Genomic DNA, 16,739 nt, shown 5'->3' with positions numbered 1-16,739 from the left:
TCTGGTGTGCAAGGTACTATCGGGTCTCAGTACCAGGGTTTTAGCATATATAAGGCCTAATACAAATTATTGGAATTTAATGAAGAATTTACCTGACATGGTTTTGAATAGAGGGCTGTAGAGCTCATCTATTCCAACTGGAGCTCCGCTGAAACCTTGCCAGAGACTAGTGTTGATTGGTAAGATCCTTTATGATCTCCTTAATTTGTTCACTCCAAATAGAATCAGATCAGTCCCTGAATTTAAAGATAGGTCTGTGTAGAGCAGGACAAATAATAGGGGGCTTTTGGCAGAAGTTTCTGTGTTTCACTCATTTGGGGTCTGGTCCCAGATGTGGCAGCTGCTGTTGTTTAGCCCCCCCCAGCAGACACAGGATGTACCCCAGCAGTGGGTAAGGCAGCACCTTTGGGGACTTGGATGTCATCTTTGCTTCTCTTATGGTAATGAACTGACTGAGATCTTTCATTTAGTTTTGTGCATTCCATTTTAACACGGGGATTCTTTTTTCTTTGTTTTCTTTTTTACAAATACATTTAATTCAGCTGCTGAAGTACAAAGTCCATTATTAATTGAAACCTACCCAGGGATTGCTTCACTGAAGTTTGTTTTCCTACTGAGTTGTTGAAGTGCTATAAAAGGCTCTCTCACTCCATCTTTGGGCTTATTGCATAAGTGCATCTGAGTGCCAGCACCACACAAAGGAAGGACTCTGGAGCAAACAAGAGTTTTCATGTCTTTCCATGCCTCCAATGAGTATTCATAACACACGGTGGTCTTAAAGCAACTCTTATCTCTAGTACTAGGTTTTATTAGCAAAACTGGCCAATATTTTGCCATTTTCTAGATTGTTATGGTTTCTTTCTATTGTCATATTTAAACAGTATATATGTAGGGGGATAGAATATAAGAAAATAAATGTAGTATAGAAAGTAATCTTAGCCCTAAAGAGTTGCAGCTGGGCCAATTATTAAAGATTAGGAGCAGGCCTGACTTTAACAGGCCACATCTGTAACCAGTGAGAAGAAGAGTGCTATAAAAGAGTGGATTGGGTGGTTCAGGGGTAACTGGAGTCAGTTGGTTACTCTGAGAAGAAGGAAAAGTCAGTACCTAGTGGTGCTGCCTATAAGAAACATCAAGGAGGTATGAAACTCTTGCATGAAGGAGACAACAATATGGAACCTTTGCAATGTAATGACAACATATATACATTTAAACAGTTTGTTACATTTAATTAGTAACAAAAAACTAGTCAGTTTGGTCTTGTTGAGCATTGACTTTTGCATATTTTAGTCGAAGATACATATCAGTTGAGTTTAGACTTTGAAAGTAAAGCAAGCAATTCCCTTAAATTTGACCACATACTTATCAACATAAATGCATAAATCAAGTCTTTGCACATATAATTTAGATAATACAGAGAAATTACTGCTTAGTGTAGCTTTATGCTTTTTGCACATATTTGTGTCCATAAAAGCGTTACTCCAGCTTTGCAGATGCTGCATTTTCTGTCTGTTAGCTATTTGGTTTGATGTTTAGATATAATTTTCCAATTTTAGCCTAATTCTTATTTATTATTTTGTCACCCAAGAGCATTTCCACAACTCTCATCAGTACCAAGCATAAAATTAGATTGAACAGTTGCTGAATTTAAAACATAAGAGAGTTTATACCAGGATATTCCTCTGAGTATGCCAGAATGATAGAATTTATTCCATCCATCATTTTTGTCTATAGCAAGGTTAATTTTTCTTGATTCCCTGGCCTACTTAGAATTTGATAGGTTATTTTAGGTAGGGATTTTTTTTTGTTATTGATCCTCATTTATATTTTCACAGTTGTAGCTAGCAAGTTTGAGCAAGGAAATTCAATTAACCTTTTTGCTGTTCATTCTGCAATCCTTGAATCAATCCGTGGCATTTATGATGTGGGCAATATCGTATCAGAGAATTGCTGTGTGTATATGAACTGTGACCTGCACAGTCTGTCAGATCCTTGTATGGCAGCAGCAGTTTAACAGAATCATATGTAGCTTCAGACTGGCTGTAGTGCTTCCACAGCTTTGTGTTGGAAGTCTCTTCATGCATCAGTGAACAGACCATAGCACTGTGTCAATACCCAGGAGTTTTTGTACCTTAGTAAAATGGACCACGTACAAAACCTAAACATAGCAAAGTCAGCCTGCTATGAAATTTCTTAGTTTTTTGACTTCTCTATGCAAGTGCAAGAATGTCACACAAATGTGTAAAATGTTTTTAGACATCTTGTCCTCAAATCATGTGAACAAATCAACTTCCCAAGGTGAAATAATATTCTTCTTAGAAGGCAGCAAACTTTCTCATCATTTTCAAAATCTGTGAGGTTCTTTGAGCAATTGACTCCCACAAAATCTTAATTGTCATCATGATGAGCAGAGCAGATAGAGTTGCCTATAGTTATGTTTGTCTGGCACTCCTATAATCTTCTGTTTTGAAACCCATACAGCTTCATGAAACCTTAACCATTTGTTTAGACACAACTTTTTTTCCATCTCAGGCTCAATTCATTGTTTCAAGGTTTTTATCAAAATGAGATTCGAAAACACAAAGTGTGTAGCCAAAGGTGTATTTCTTCTGTGAAGAATCTTTTCTTTGAGTATCTCTTATGCAGAAATACAAAGGAAACTTTTATTGGAAGGGCACAAATGCAGTCATTTAGCTGGCTGCACTGCCTCTGGGAAAAAATGACATGGCTATAACTCTGGAAACTCAGCTGTCTGTGCTCTCTTTACTGTCATTAAGAACATGCTGGTAAATTTACTGCACTTTTTACTTTCATTCACTAGCTCCCAGTTCCTTCCTCTGTAGCAATCACATCACTCAAATTTCCAGAAATGGCTGGAGAAGGTGTGAAGGATGCAATAGTCAACACAACATCCTTCTCTGGAATAAGACATATCTTTTAGCTCTGGTCCATTCTAGGTAATTGCCTCCTTTTATCTTGTGGTTGGTATGAAGAACCTTTCCTCTCTAGAGCAAATGATTTGCATAGACCTCTGACCATAAATGCTTTGTGACAACAGGCAGGAGAACTTTCAGCCCAACAGTGAACCTTTGATATGTGGAGAAATGCTGAGGTTCACAAACTAAGACAAAAGTTTCACCTACATGAAACTTTTCATCTTAACTAGACTTGGACTTAGAACCACGTAATTCTATTTAGTTCCAAATTTCCAACAGCTGTTCAGGCTTTAGTCATGGCAATGCTATCTACCCTAGTGCTTTGAGTGAATAATCAAATTTTGCCTTATGTAAAGGCTTCAAACTTGCATGTAAACAATTTTTTTTTCAAATATGTATTTTTGTTTCAGAGTTTGGATTAACGGGTGGTTATTTCATCCATTTACATCCCAGCATTGCTCAGTATCTCTTTTCCCTCCTGTCTTTCAGGATAGCAAACATCAGTATCAGTCAGGTATTATGGCTGTGGGAGAAGGTAACTTCAGCTATCTCAGATTAACTGGAACAAGGGTGTGCCTGTGACCAGCTGATTTATATTCTGGCTTGCCTTACAAGTAACTTGCTCATAAGACACCACCTACTGTGTCACATCATTTCCCAATATACCAGAGAGCTTTTTAAAAGAAGGATTAATTTTTTACCTGATGGATGTTTGAATGGCTTCTTTAAATGCTGCCATGTGTGTGTGAAATACAGCTGCCTCCAAGAAGTCTCACACTCTGAGAACTTCACAACTCTTGTCAAATTCTCTTCTTTTGGGATCATAATTTTTAGCATGGACACGGCCCAAAGTTGTTCAAGTTGTACATATGTGAGCAAGGGGATGGGAGGAGGTATTCCAGCACTGAATTTGTCTTTGCTTGAAGCACAGATTTTTCCTTACGAAAAAGAAGGAAAGGATAAAGAACTTAAGCACATCTCCATATACCACGTGTATTTTCTAGACCACATTTTTCTTCTTAAAATTCAAGCTGCATATCAAAGCTGCAAACATTGTACTACAACTTGTCATAACGCAAGGCTGTGTAAGAGCTTTTAATCTACATACTTTATTCTTTGACAGGTAACCTATAGGAAAGGGAATAGTATTACAAGAACACAGGAGAACCTCTTAATTGATATTGCATTAATGTCACTCTGTGCCTTGTGATGTATTTTTGTAAAAATCAAAAAAGTATGTGGGCTCAAAAATTCCATTAAGGGAATGTGAGGTTTTAGCAATCTTTTATTCCCCTTCCTGAATTAATTTTCCAGCCCAGAGTAACTGATTTTGTGTCAGTCTAATATAAGGTCAAACTGAAATCCAAGTACGTTTTCCTTGCTAGGGAGAGGAATGCACATTTCTACTGAGCTTTACTCCTGTCTGTTGAGCATCCATTATGAAATGCCTGACTTTCACTGCTTCTTGTTATCCTGATTCTTCACAAGCCTGGAAACAGCATTTCTTTTTTTAGGCACTTCCTTTAGTGTTAGAGCTGGGATACGAGAAGCAATTGTTCCCTAATGAATTTGAAATTTACCCGTTTCCTAAGCAATGCCTTGATTAGTGGCCAATTCCCAACCAATGGCTCTGCCTGCTGCTTGGAGCTCCATTGAACTGAGTGGCAGGGGTGCTTTACACACGTGATTCAATGGAGCTCTGCAGTGGCACTGGCATTATCTGAGCATGCATATTTGCAAAACTGAGGTATAATTACAGCTGTAAATATGCATTTCTTTAAATCATCTTTAACAAAGACTTAGTTAAGAAAATTACTCTGCTCTACTCTAGAGAATAATTCTAGCACCTCTTCCCTCTGTGAAGTGCAGAGAGAGTTGAAATTTTGCATATTTGAACCTCAAAATGGAAAAGAAACAAATGGATGTCTCTCTTTGCTCACAACCCAACATCCCAATTTTATTTATGGTTTGTACTTTGTTTACCTTACCTTTCATTCTTAAAGCATGTACAGATTAGCAATGCCCATTATAAACAAAAGAATTTTTTCCTCTGGAGACTGAGCCAATCCAGTACAGAAGAGCAAGGCAGTAAACCCCAGGCTTGGAAAATATAGGATGCTCTGTTATTTTCAGCTTTAATGCTGATTCCTTGTTCTCAGTGCTCTTTTTCTTGTCATTTATTAAACAAAATCCTCCCCCTTCCCATCTTAAGAAACCAGTATGTGGGTTTAGCCTCTTTTGTGGTTCTTCGTCTCTGTACACGCTCTAACATTCATTCTTCCATTCTTGCTTATTTTCTACTAAGAATCAAGTTACATTCTGTGGGTAAAAGAATGAATATAATAAATATCAAGAAGGGATGCACACACCTCAGGTCCAACACACTGAAGGTAATGGGACAGGCTGGATGTTTATTGTAGCAGTTTTTTATGCTTCCCTTACCTTAGCCTTGGGAAGTGCTCTCTTCCTTGCCTAGGGTGAGGAAGTAAATGTTGTGACTGAGGTGCTAACTTTTCCTGACAGGATCACTGGGCTGCATAAAATGAATGGTCGAACTCAGAGCTTACAGCTAACTCATGGCAAACCAGTTCAATTGGTCTGAGCATTTCTGCTTAAGAGCTCCCAGCAAGGGCTATATTACAACCAGCCTGCACGGAGACACCAACTGAAGGTTAAAGAAGTTTTGACAAATTATTTGAACTAGCAGCACCCAGACATTGCCTACACATGCATCTTCAGCAGAGTTTACTGTCTTTGGTGTACAGTTCTTCCTGGATACACAACTTTTTACCCATAATTTTATGCAAGCAAGGCAGGCAATCAGCATTTGTGTGCAAATCAGAGCTGACACTTCCTGTGATTCTGCTGCAAATCCTAAAGGATTTTGGGTTTTTGTGAAACACAAGTCCCTGGAATTGGGGGAAAACTTGAATATTTAGAGGCAGAAGAAGAAGAGCAAGGTAAATTTTTGTCCTTTATGTTGCAGGACAGTGACTCATTGTTTTTTCCTTGCAGATATGACATCATGAACCTGCAGTACATAGAGCCCAACCGCTACGACTACGTCCTGGTTGGGACCTGGCACGAGGGCGTGCTCAATATTGATGACTACAGGATTCAGATGAATAAGAGCGGAATGGTCCGGTCGGTGTGCAGCGAGCCTTGCCTGAAGGGCCAGATCAAGGTGTGCCTCAGACACTTCCTTTCTGCTGTAGAAATAGGAATATCCAGTCAGTGTTTTTTTCCTAAACCCAAGCAAGCTCCTTTCCAGCCAATGGGTAGGACTTCCTTTCCTTCAGGAATGCCAAAATGATAGAATCCTAGACTAATATCTTTCTCTAACAACAGCATATACAGGCCCATGTTTTCTAAAATTACCATTTGTACGGATGCAGAATCTTCTAGTGTGACAGAATTTGAGTTTCACCTTATGTGAGAAAGATTTTCACTTAGTCATTGCCTACAACATTCAATGGCTGTGATTCACCTGGGGGCTGATCTTGAAAATATTGTGACCCACAGGAGTCTAGTATTTTGTTCCAGCAGTTACACCCGCAAGGAAAAGTTGAAAAAAAAATCCAACAAACCCAATGCCTATTTATATCTCATGTTCACAACAGGATGAATAGAAACACAAATGAAATAACTGTGTTCACCAAAGAGTAGCACTTGCATCAGGCTACAAATAATTTGCTACCAGTCATGTCTGGATGATACAAAGAGATGTTTCACCACTCTCAGAATGGTATGGATGCATTAAGTTTAAAATGGCATGAAGTCATTCAGCAAAATCTCCTTAGAGTAGACTTCCCTTTCTATTTTAATTTAATAATCACATTTGCAGCTTTTTATTTCTATATTGCTACTCTAAACAATAAGCAACTGATGATTTGGCAGAGACACAGTGACACACTCCAACATCTTGGAGGAGAAACATTATTGGTATTTACCACCCTCCGAAACATCTTTTTTCTGTTTTTGAGGTTGTGCAGTTTGTGTATTTTTATGCATAGTGTATATGTAAACACTATGCATAAAAATGCCAGCTTCAGCTCTCCTTGAAGCCTATTGGACTCTCTCCACAGACTGCATGAGGAAATGTTAAACAAAAAAAAAAAGCCCACAAAGCTAGTATTCAATAAAACAACATTTTGCATTTCACTGCTGTACTCATCTCTGCATATAGATGGATAGGAAGACCTGGAAGAAAAGGCTGGATTCCTCCTTCCTGGCAAACAAGGGCAGAGTCTTTGTCAGAGCCCTAGGAGCCAGAGATATCCTTAATCTTTCTTTCAGCCTCAGGGTAATGAAACTAGGAACCAAGACAAGGAAATAATCTTTTCAGCATTGGATCATGACATTTAGCAGCCCTCACAGCAAAGAAAGAAATTTTTCAGGGACATTTGTCCCTAAAAGAGCTGCTCTGAAGCATGAGGTTGGTCACTGCTTGCTTTTTTTTTTTATGCTAAAACCCAATAGATCCTTTTAGCACGATGTTTTGCAATTTGTTCTTATTTTAATTTCTATTTTCACTTGTGTAATGAGCCCCAAAGGGACTTCCAAATAAATTGGAATGTATGTTTATGTGAATGTGCTTGTGTGTACATGCATATATATGTATTTATATGCATTAATAACTCCTGATTCTAACCTTTGAATTTGTTTACTGCTTTTTACTATGCAATAGATATTAAGCATGGGCTGAGCTGCTTGTCCTGACCTCTGCCATCTCACAGATTAAGCCTCAAGTTTGATTGAAAATATGACATTCACCATGCCTCTGTACCAGAGGCAAAATGGTTTTGTACTTTTAACTCAGAACAGCTCTCCTCAAAACAAAATAAAATTGTCCCCAGAGGTTATCCTTGAATTCCTTAGCACAGATTTTAATACAGGGATCGATACAAAATCATGATTGGTGTTTTCTAGCTGTTTGAAATGTGCCATACACAGGAATCCTGTCATGTTTTAAACACTGTATTGTGTTGTGTGTTTGCTGGGGGGTGATGGAGTGTGCCTCTTTGTTTTCTGATAGACGATGAGAACCGAGGATGTATTTTGTAATGCAGGTAATCAGGAAAGGAGAAGTGAGCTGCTGCTGGATTTGCACTGCTTGCAAGGAGAATGAATTTGTTCAGGATGAATTCACCTGTAAAGCCTGTGAGCTCGGCTGGTGGCCAAATGCTGACCTGACAGGTAGGCATGTATCCCTCCAAACACATTCTTTTCCTGCAGGACACGAGGAGAGTGCTGTGTGCTGGACAGTAAGGTGGCAGAGATATTAAAGGTACATATTTGGACACATGTTCCACTGCAGTTTAGGGTGACCGTCTTTCAGCTTAGTGCAACAGCAGAGACAATAAAGACAGCAAAATTTCTGCCAAAAAGAAATGTTCTAGTCTGTCGGTTCCTTTCCTTCATTTAGCACAAGTATTAATAAAGCTGTTAAGACTCTAATGACTCAGCAGCATTTGCTGCAATTTAGCAGTGACTGTCGCAAGAGTTCAGTGCATTCTTGTCATATTGACTTGATACTCTTTTCTGACCATTTTAACATGCAATTAGTAGCACTTTATCTGGGATTTCAGGACCTTCAGTAACTGATTACTGGACTCTTGTTTGGCGTAAAGATCATTCCCACTGGACCCACCAGCAAGAGGAATTTTAAAATCCTGAGAAAAGCTGTCTGGAATGAGTTAAGTCTCCCTTGTGTATATGCCTAGATGAGTTGCATGCTTTGACACCCTTCTGTTTATTTTTTACCTATCAAGGTCAACCTCCACTTCTGCTCTGGGCTTTGCAGCAACCACTACCCCAAAAAAAAAAAGCTACAACACATTGAGAAGTATCACCCTGACCTTAACATTTGCTTTGTATCACTATGAAAGACTAGAGGCACCTCTGCCCCGTGTCACCTCTGCAGATCTTGGATGTCAGCATTCAGCAGGGCATTATTTCTAGTCACAGAAACAATCTAAACACCTAGCCAAAGATCAAATGTGCAACTTAACACATCTTTGTCCTTTACCATGACTGGCTGACAGATATTGCTGCAACTTTTAGCACATAGGCAAAATCCTCAAACTTCAGTGATTTTCTTCTATAAGATACTTCAAGCTAGCAATTGAAGCCAAATGAGCTCTCAGAGCATGTATTTTGAGAGGAAAGCTAGCTACTTCTCCAGGTAAAAATACAGTATTAATCACAAGAGACTGGTAAATGTGACTCATTTTCTGACTTGGCTTTCCATGGAAAGTAAGTTATGGTTGTGTCCCAGATGTGTGTGTGTAAATGTCTATATTCCATACCTCCCACTCCCACCGCCCTGCCCTGCCCCTACTCTGGTATGCAGCTAAACAAACAGATTTGTAGGGATACAGAAATCTTCAGACCCTTCAGGTTTCATGTCAGTGGGTTGTAAGTAGAGGAGTTAATGAAAAATATATTCTGTAAGGGCTCAAATCACAGAAACACATCTGGTATTAATAGACACAAAAAAATCCACAGAACCTTTCATAAATGTCCTATTTGAAAAGCCCATATTCAATTCCTGCTCCTAGGACACCAGTATCTGCTAATTTTAAAGTAGATATCCATACACAATCAAGTTTTCCTGGTCTTGGAAGTTCACAGAATTGCTTGTATCTACTCTTCAGGGAAGAAAAAGGGTTCTATTGATTAAAAAGAAGCCAGAATAAAAACCTGGTGAGAGATCAATATGCACTTGAAAGAATATGGTTCAGAGCTACCAGCTGCTCAGAGTTGCTCAGAAGGGGTCATGTCAAAATGACAGGCACTGCTGAAAAGAGTTGTGGAAAGAATCAGTGCTGGAAAAAATCTCCAGGGCATGTTGCAATCTATTAACTTTTAATGAAATCAGTAGATGACCTGCTGATTTGTGTTTCTTCTCAGCAAGGAGACTGGACTGCTGCTGTTCTGAAATCACAGTAACCTCAGCCAAATGACAGCATAGTCATCGACTTATTTCCTAGAGAACATTGAAATGGCAGTCTGCTCCTGCACAGCTTCTTCAATATAATTGAAGAAAAAATCTTCTTTTTTAACCCCTAAAATTGATTTACTTGAATTATACTACAAAGTACAAAGCTGCGAAAGGAAGCTGATGCCATCCTAATATTTAGAAGAAGGGGAATTATCTAGATAAACTCTGTCTCTTGAACTTTGTGGGAGTCACCATTGGTATGATTTAATCTGGAATTCGGTTTTCTTGCCAGGACTCCCATCAAATGTGTTTTTATAGCTTGATTTTATGTGTTGTATTCATACACTGACAGTCACCATAGCATCTAGACACAGGCGGTAACATCTCACAGTACAGATTGTTTTTCCCTTTGCCTTAAATCTTAAATGCTAAACATGTATGTGGTTTTAGACTAATTTTCCATCCCAGATGGAGGCTCTAAAATCCTTAATCCTTTTAAGAAATGTGAAGCACATACTAACCTATTTTGTAAGACATACTTTTCAAGGTGCTCATTTTCTCTATTTGAAATCAATCTCTGTGGCTCAGCAATCATTTAATGACATTTTCATTTTATTTTTAAATGTACACAACTTTTTTAGATTGCTTCCCTTAAATATGAATGCAGTGAAATAGACTCAGCAGACACAAAGGATTTCTCACAATAGATGATGAAAACCTGACCTGAGAAATAGTCACTAAAACCAGTACCTTAGACTTTGTGCCAAGAGAAATCTTTTATAGTACCAGAATATAATATAAGATGGTTGAATGTCAAGCTATTAAACTCCGTTTACATAAATCATCTTAAATAAGCAATAAAACAAGATAGGAAAGGAAGTTTTACAGTCTTATGAAAAGAATCATAAGGTTTTGGGGCCATCAGTTACCTGGGACGGGTTAATGACCTCAGAAAACATCATAGTTTCTCTTATTGTCCTTGCGCTATGGATATAGTAAGAAAAAAATTTATTAGCCTTCTGATCTTGGAAATTATTCACAGTCAAAATGCAGGGAAAATAGTACATGAAAACTACTAGACAGCTTTTACCAGAAAATTTTAACTGTGAAGCTTTTGCTCTGATTTTTTTGAGGTTTGGTTTAATTGTTGAGGGGGCTGTTTTGTTTTGTTTTGTAAATGCATGCACAATTTCCTGAGTAATCCTCCCCCAGTCTCAGTGGGGGTCCAAGCCCACTTCCTCCTAGCTGGGAAATGACCCACCTTCACAGGTGCTGACAACCAACAACTGTTAGCTGGTAATAAGCAGCCTAGGGAACTTTTTGCAGTTTGTACAATATGTGGTTCTTGGGCTTGCTGATACACAGGAATTACACTGGTTTAATGAAACATTTCTAAGCAAATCTTGCATGGAATAAGTTTAGAGTAAATGATAGGCTTAACTACCATGTTGGATCTGGGTTAAGCCCCTGAAAATATAGTTTAAAATGGAGTAGTGTGAGTAAGTCTTGATGTTGTTAAGCTTAAAGTCCATATTAAAACTTAACCCTTCCAACAATGACTGACCAGATCCTTGTATGAGAAGAGCTTCACTTTTATTAATCAATGAGCAAGACCTTCTGATCCTTAGTCTTTTATTAAATCATAGAGGAGCCAGGTTCCAGTCAGGGCTGCTAAAGCTAATGGCCAAAGGTTCACACTTCTAATAAAGAGGTTTTCCTTCCTATTTCACCACAAAAGTATTGGCTAGAAGTATGGATTTCCTGAGTCTTGAACAGACCGTATTGAGCAAATTAATTTTCTTTATAAAATTTTCTCTTTATTTTATAATATTTTCTTTATAAAATAAGACCTCTGGTAGCCATTGCTATAATTTCTAATGTTTTTCATGTTATGGGCATGTGTAAGAACAACACCTGTAGTTAAGTCAGCTTGGAGACAAAGTGGACAGAAGTACAAAACCTTCTTTCAGTTCACATGACATTGGCCGACACTAAAAGTTCAAGAAGAAATTTTCCATGTCAGGACTTTGCCTTGGGCTAATTTTTTTTTTTTAAATTAAACAAAAATTTTTTTCTCCTGTTTCTCAAAATGAAGTTACAGTAAAAGTGTTCAACCCTTATCCATACCTTGTCTTACTTCTCAATTATTTTGAAGGAAGGACTTTAGAGTACAATACAGGTATCTACATTAGAGCAGAAATGTCTGGTGGTACTTTTTGTCACAATATTGAAGATGCATATAAATTAGGCAAAACTGTGAGACTCAGAAACCTTTTTTTCATAGATGGTTTCTCCAAATACACTCCACACTGAGGAGGAAGGAACTGAGCACAACTTTTGCCCATCACAACATCAGGGGCCCTGTTAAGATCTAGCAGCAAAAATTAGAGGAAAAAATGCTTCTCTCACAAGCTTGCTGACATTAACATCTTTTCCTGTTCTTTCTGGCCATGTCCAGGAATTTAGGCGGAGTTAATGAGCAGCCAGTCCAGGACCAGAAAAGCTGGAGCAGCAGTTTGTAGTGAAGATATCTAGGTGCAGAGGTGGCTAAAAAACCTGAACTGTTAGGTGAACAGAGACAGGGATGGTGGGGGACTGGGAGGAAAGATACTTGAGAGTTGGGGGAAAGGCAGAAAAGTTGAGTTGTGTCAAAGGGAAACTGGAGGAGGACGGAAACAAGAAGTAGAAGAGGCTGTGGATACTTCTCTTGAGATAAAGAAACACGTTAAAAGCATTTTAGAACGACTCAGTCAAGATCAGAAATTAGAAAATGCCATAATGAAAGATGGCCATAACAGCCTCTCAACCAACATCTTGTTACACAAAGGATTTTATTTTCTCTGTAGTGTTTATTGCTGGTATTACTTCAGCACAGTGAGGAAGATATCCAGAGATTCCTTTAACTTGAGTGTGGGAGAGAGCAGTTAAGTACTGTCTTAACAGATACATATATTTGCACATCTGTACTAGTCAGAAAGGAGAGTCTTTCCAGTTTTTATCTAAAGGCATGCATATTCTGTGGGTTTGACTCTTCCAAGAGAATTAAATTATGTTATTTAGAGGGGAAAAAATGACAAAATAAGAATGAGATACTGTGAAGAGAAAAAAGCAGAAGTGTGCTAAGGTGTAGTATCTACAATATAGTTCCATTAAAATTTTGGGTTTATTACCACTTTTCCATCCACAGACCTCTGATTAATTTATGGTATTTATAAAACCAGTCTCAAAAAATGTAGTAGATCAAACTATAGTGATTGTGGTAATGATTGAATAAATTAATCTGAGAAGGTAAAAACCTACCTGTTTGCAACAATGCTTTTCCTGCTGAAATGAAGAGATGATGGTGACTTTGTCTGTGTTCTGTTCCCAGCTGTACCTTTGTTATTCTGTGCTTGTAATCAGGTATCTCTAAAAGCAGATATTTCCAAATCTAATTTCCTGTTGCAGCATCATGAGGAAATGTTTGGAACACCCAAAATGCATGGCTGTTTTTTGAACATATTAATCCAAACTTTTCCATCATGCAGTTCACTCCTTTGTAAGATGTTTTTAATAATCCACATCACGTAGACATATGCTAATGCTTGGATTATACTGAGATCCAGCAAAAAAAGGTTCTTCTAGGAGCTGCTTTTCTAACACTCTGTTTCTCTTCTGTACACTGCAGGCTGCGAACCCATCCCTGTAAAGTATCTCCAGTGGAGCAATATAGAGTCTATTGTGGCTGTGGTCTTTTCCTGCCTGGGGATCCTGGTCACCATGTTTGTCACCCTTATCTTTGTGCTCTACAGAGACACCCCTGTTGTCAAGTCCTCCAGCCGCGAGCTCTGCTATATAATCCTGGCTGGCATCTTTCTGGGTTACGTCTGCCCTTTCACCCTTATAGCTAAACCCACCACGACCTCCTGCTACCTCCAGCGCCTCCTGGTGGGCCTCTCCTCCGCCATGTGTTATTCCGCCCTAGTGACCAAAACCAACCGCATCGCGCGCATCCTGGCGGGCAGCAAGAAGAAGATCTGCACCCGCAAGCCCCGCTTCATGAGCGCCTGGGCCCAGGTGGTCATCGCCTCCATCCTGATCAGCGTGCAGCTGACATTGGTGATCACACTGATCATCCTGGAGCCCCCCATGCCCATCCTCTCCTACCCCAGCATTAAGGAAGTTTACCTTATCTGCAACACCAGCAACCTGGGCGTCGTGGCTCCTGTGGGCTACAACGGACTCCTCATCATGAGCTGCACGTACTATGCCTTCAAGACTCGCAACGTGCCTGCCAATTTCAACGAGGCCAAGTACATTGCATTCACCATGTACACCACTTGCATCATCTGGCTGGCCTTCGTGCCCATCTACTTCGGGAGCAACTACAAGATCATCACCACCTGTTTCGCAGTGAGCCTGAGCGTGACAGTGGCTCTGGGGTGCATGTTCACTCCCAAGATGTACATCATTATAGCCAAGCCCGAGAGGAACGTCCGCAGTGCCTTCACCACCTCAGATGTGGTGCGTATGCATGTCGGGGATGGCAAGGCACCTTGCAAGTCCAACACTTTCCTCAACATATTCCGGAGAAAGAAGCCAGGGGCTGGAAATCCAAAGTAAGTGGATTGACTGCAGGTACACCTCTATCTGTATATGTCCCTCTCTTTGCCATCCTTTCTTGGTTGACTGTAGTCTGCTGAATAGTAAGGTATGTAATAGTTTTTCATCTCATGTGTAGCAGAGAAGGTGGGAATGACCCTTTATTTCTAAGCCTCAGATGGATATTGGCATGTTGCTCATTATCTTCTCAACCTGCTCTGAAGGAGCCCTGTACTGCTGGGGCAGGTCAGGCAGTGGCAGAGTGACCAAGCTCCATAGCAGCTTCTTGCATCTCCCTGTCACATGTGCGTGTGTACAGGAATCTCACGCCCTGAGGTGCAGTTGCTCTGCACCATGTTCAAACTGAGGTGCTACTGTAGCCTTTTAGAAAAGAAATCTCTGTCTAAATGATTGTAAATCACATCTACTTGCCCAAGGCCACTGGAATGTGTGTGAAAGCTGAGGACTGAACATAAGTTTTTAAGGTAGTGTGTTGTGACAGTCCTCATGACTGTGATTCAAAAGCACCCTCCATGTTATCCCTGTGCTCTATTTAATACTCAGTATTATGAGCAATACTCTTACTCATCATTTGTGTAAATCTCTCCGTGTTCTCAAACTCAATGTTGGTGTGAAAGTTGCAGAAGTCAACTGAGGGTGAAAATGAACTTGCATTCACATCTGTGGAACTCGTTATTTTCCTTGCTAATAATTAAAAGCAAGCCAGATGCAGCAGAGCAGGAGGGAGAACTGTTACTTCAAACAGCATCTCCCTGTGAGGAGCTGTCTGAAAATTTGCATTCTTTATTATCCTATTGTTTTTTAATCTTTAAAGAAGCACTATAGGGGTACATATGATCTTAGATGATTTTTGTCTCAATTAAATAAAAATAAAAAAGCACCAGTGAAACCTACATTTCTGAGCTTCCCAACAGAACAAAAATTCAGTTAATTTCCAGTTTTTTGGGATCTGTAGTTTTCTGAGTCACTCAGGTTGGTTTTGATTCAGTTTTCATAAGAACCATTTTGATCTGTCCTGGTGATAGAGGTAATGCTGTAGAAAACCCATGCTGTGATCAATTTTATCTTTGTGCTACTTCAGTACTTTTTTTTTGTTTTGCTAGAAAGGGGGTCAGAAGGGAAGGGAATGGAGACATAAGTGACCCAAATACACAGCTCAGTGTGCCACAGAGGCCACATCAAGGCAAGGCTGCTGACTCCTGAGCTAGTCAGAGAGAGAGCAGGGAGCAGCCCTAACAGCCACCATCTACAGGGAGATGGCCAAAACTCTCTGTAGCCCAAGAGCATGAATTCCATGCAAATAGAAAGATGGAGCCTGATCCATCTTCCTCTGACTCTTATTTAGTTATAAATAAGAGGGACATCTGTAAGAAACTAGTATGGTGTCCCTGCAGTGTGGTTTTTGGCTAACAGTGTTGGTTTCTTTAAGTTATGACTGTCAAAAAAAGAGGACTTTTGAATATTTTAGGTCATGACAGACTTAATAACTAATTCTCTGTTCTGCTTATTCTTCTTCTACCTTTATTAAAAAAAAAAGTAATTTAAAAGATCCCAATGTGATATACTTAGAATACAAATCTTAATATGAGAAAATATTACATGAAAGTTAAGCTTCTCCCTCATCATTGTCATGTTTAAAACTCAACAGGGCTTACCTGAGATTTTTATCAATTTATTACATCATTTTAGTAAGATTTTCTCGACCTCTATGTTAAGCCTGCATGAGTGTTACAAAGCAAAAAAGGTCTACAGAGTTTTAAGTTGCTTTTCTAAACTAAAAGCTCAATACCTAGCTAATATGCCTTTTTGTCCCTCAGGTTAAGCATCCGTGTCTTTTATACAGCCAAATTCCCACCTCCGTCCTAAACCTCTTGTGCAGTTACTGCATGTTGTTCACCCAAACCAGCTCAGGTGCAGAGGCACCCTGGGATTGCTGATGGAAAAGGACATCTCTGTTCATGGGCATGCAGAACTGAAAGAGGTTTAATAGACAAACATGAAGCTTTGGAAATAAAGTCACAAGGCAAAACAAGAAGTAATTTCGGGGATTTGGGCAAGTTTTTTATCTCCCAGCTGAGTCCATTGCAAAGTTTCTGAGGGCATTGTGACAACGCAAATAAAAAAGTGAGGCACTGTGGAAATCAAGAAGGAAAAAGAATTTGCTGCAGCCTTGGAAGCACTTAGATAACTCAAATGTGTAATCAGGTCCTTTCTGAAACAGGACTTACAGCTACTGGTACACGCTCAATGCCCACAGG

The 16,739-nt window shown here is 39.4% G+C and overlaps 1 protein-coding gene across 4 annotated transcripts in view; it reads left to right on the top strand.

Moving 5' to 3' along the window:
* The window catches only part of GRM1 (glutamate metabotropic receptor 1), a 180,638-nt gene that overhangs the window by 138,439 nt on the left and 25,460 nt on the right, over positions 1–16,739 (top strand). For all 4 annotated transcript variants that reach the window (XM_054279116.1, XM_054279117.1, XM_054279119.1 and 1 more), the window contains exons 6-8: positions 5,952–6,120; positions 8,006–8,132; positions 13,547–14,477. In XM_054279116.1, the coding sequence (XP_054135091.1) occupies positions 5,952–6,120; positions 8,006–8,132; positions 13,547–14,477 (1,227 nt within the window). The remainder of the gene's footprint in view (positions 1–5,951; positions 6,121–8,005; positions 8,133–13,546; positions 14,478–16,739) is intronic.

This window comes from Melozone crissalis, unplaced genomic scaffold (genome assembly GCF_028551555.1).
Source record: "Melozone crissalis strain CALT ecotype California unplaced genomic scaffold, PUWL_Pcris_2 ptg000027l_1, whole genome shotgun sequence".
Taxonomy (NCBI): Eukaryota; Metazoa; Chordata; class Aves; order Passeriformes; family Passerellidae; genus Melozone; species Melozone crissalis.
This window is presented reverse-complemented; position numbering and strand designations above follow the sequence as displayed.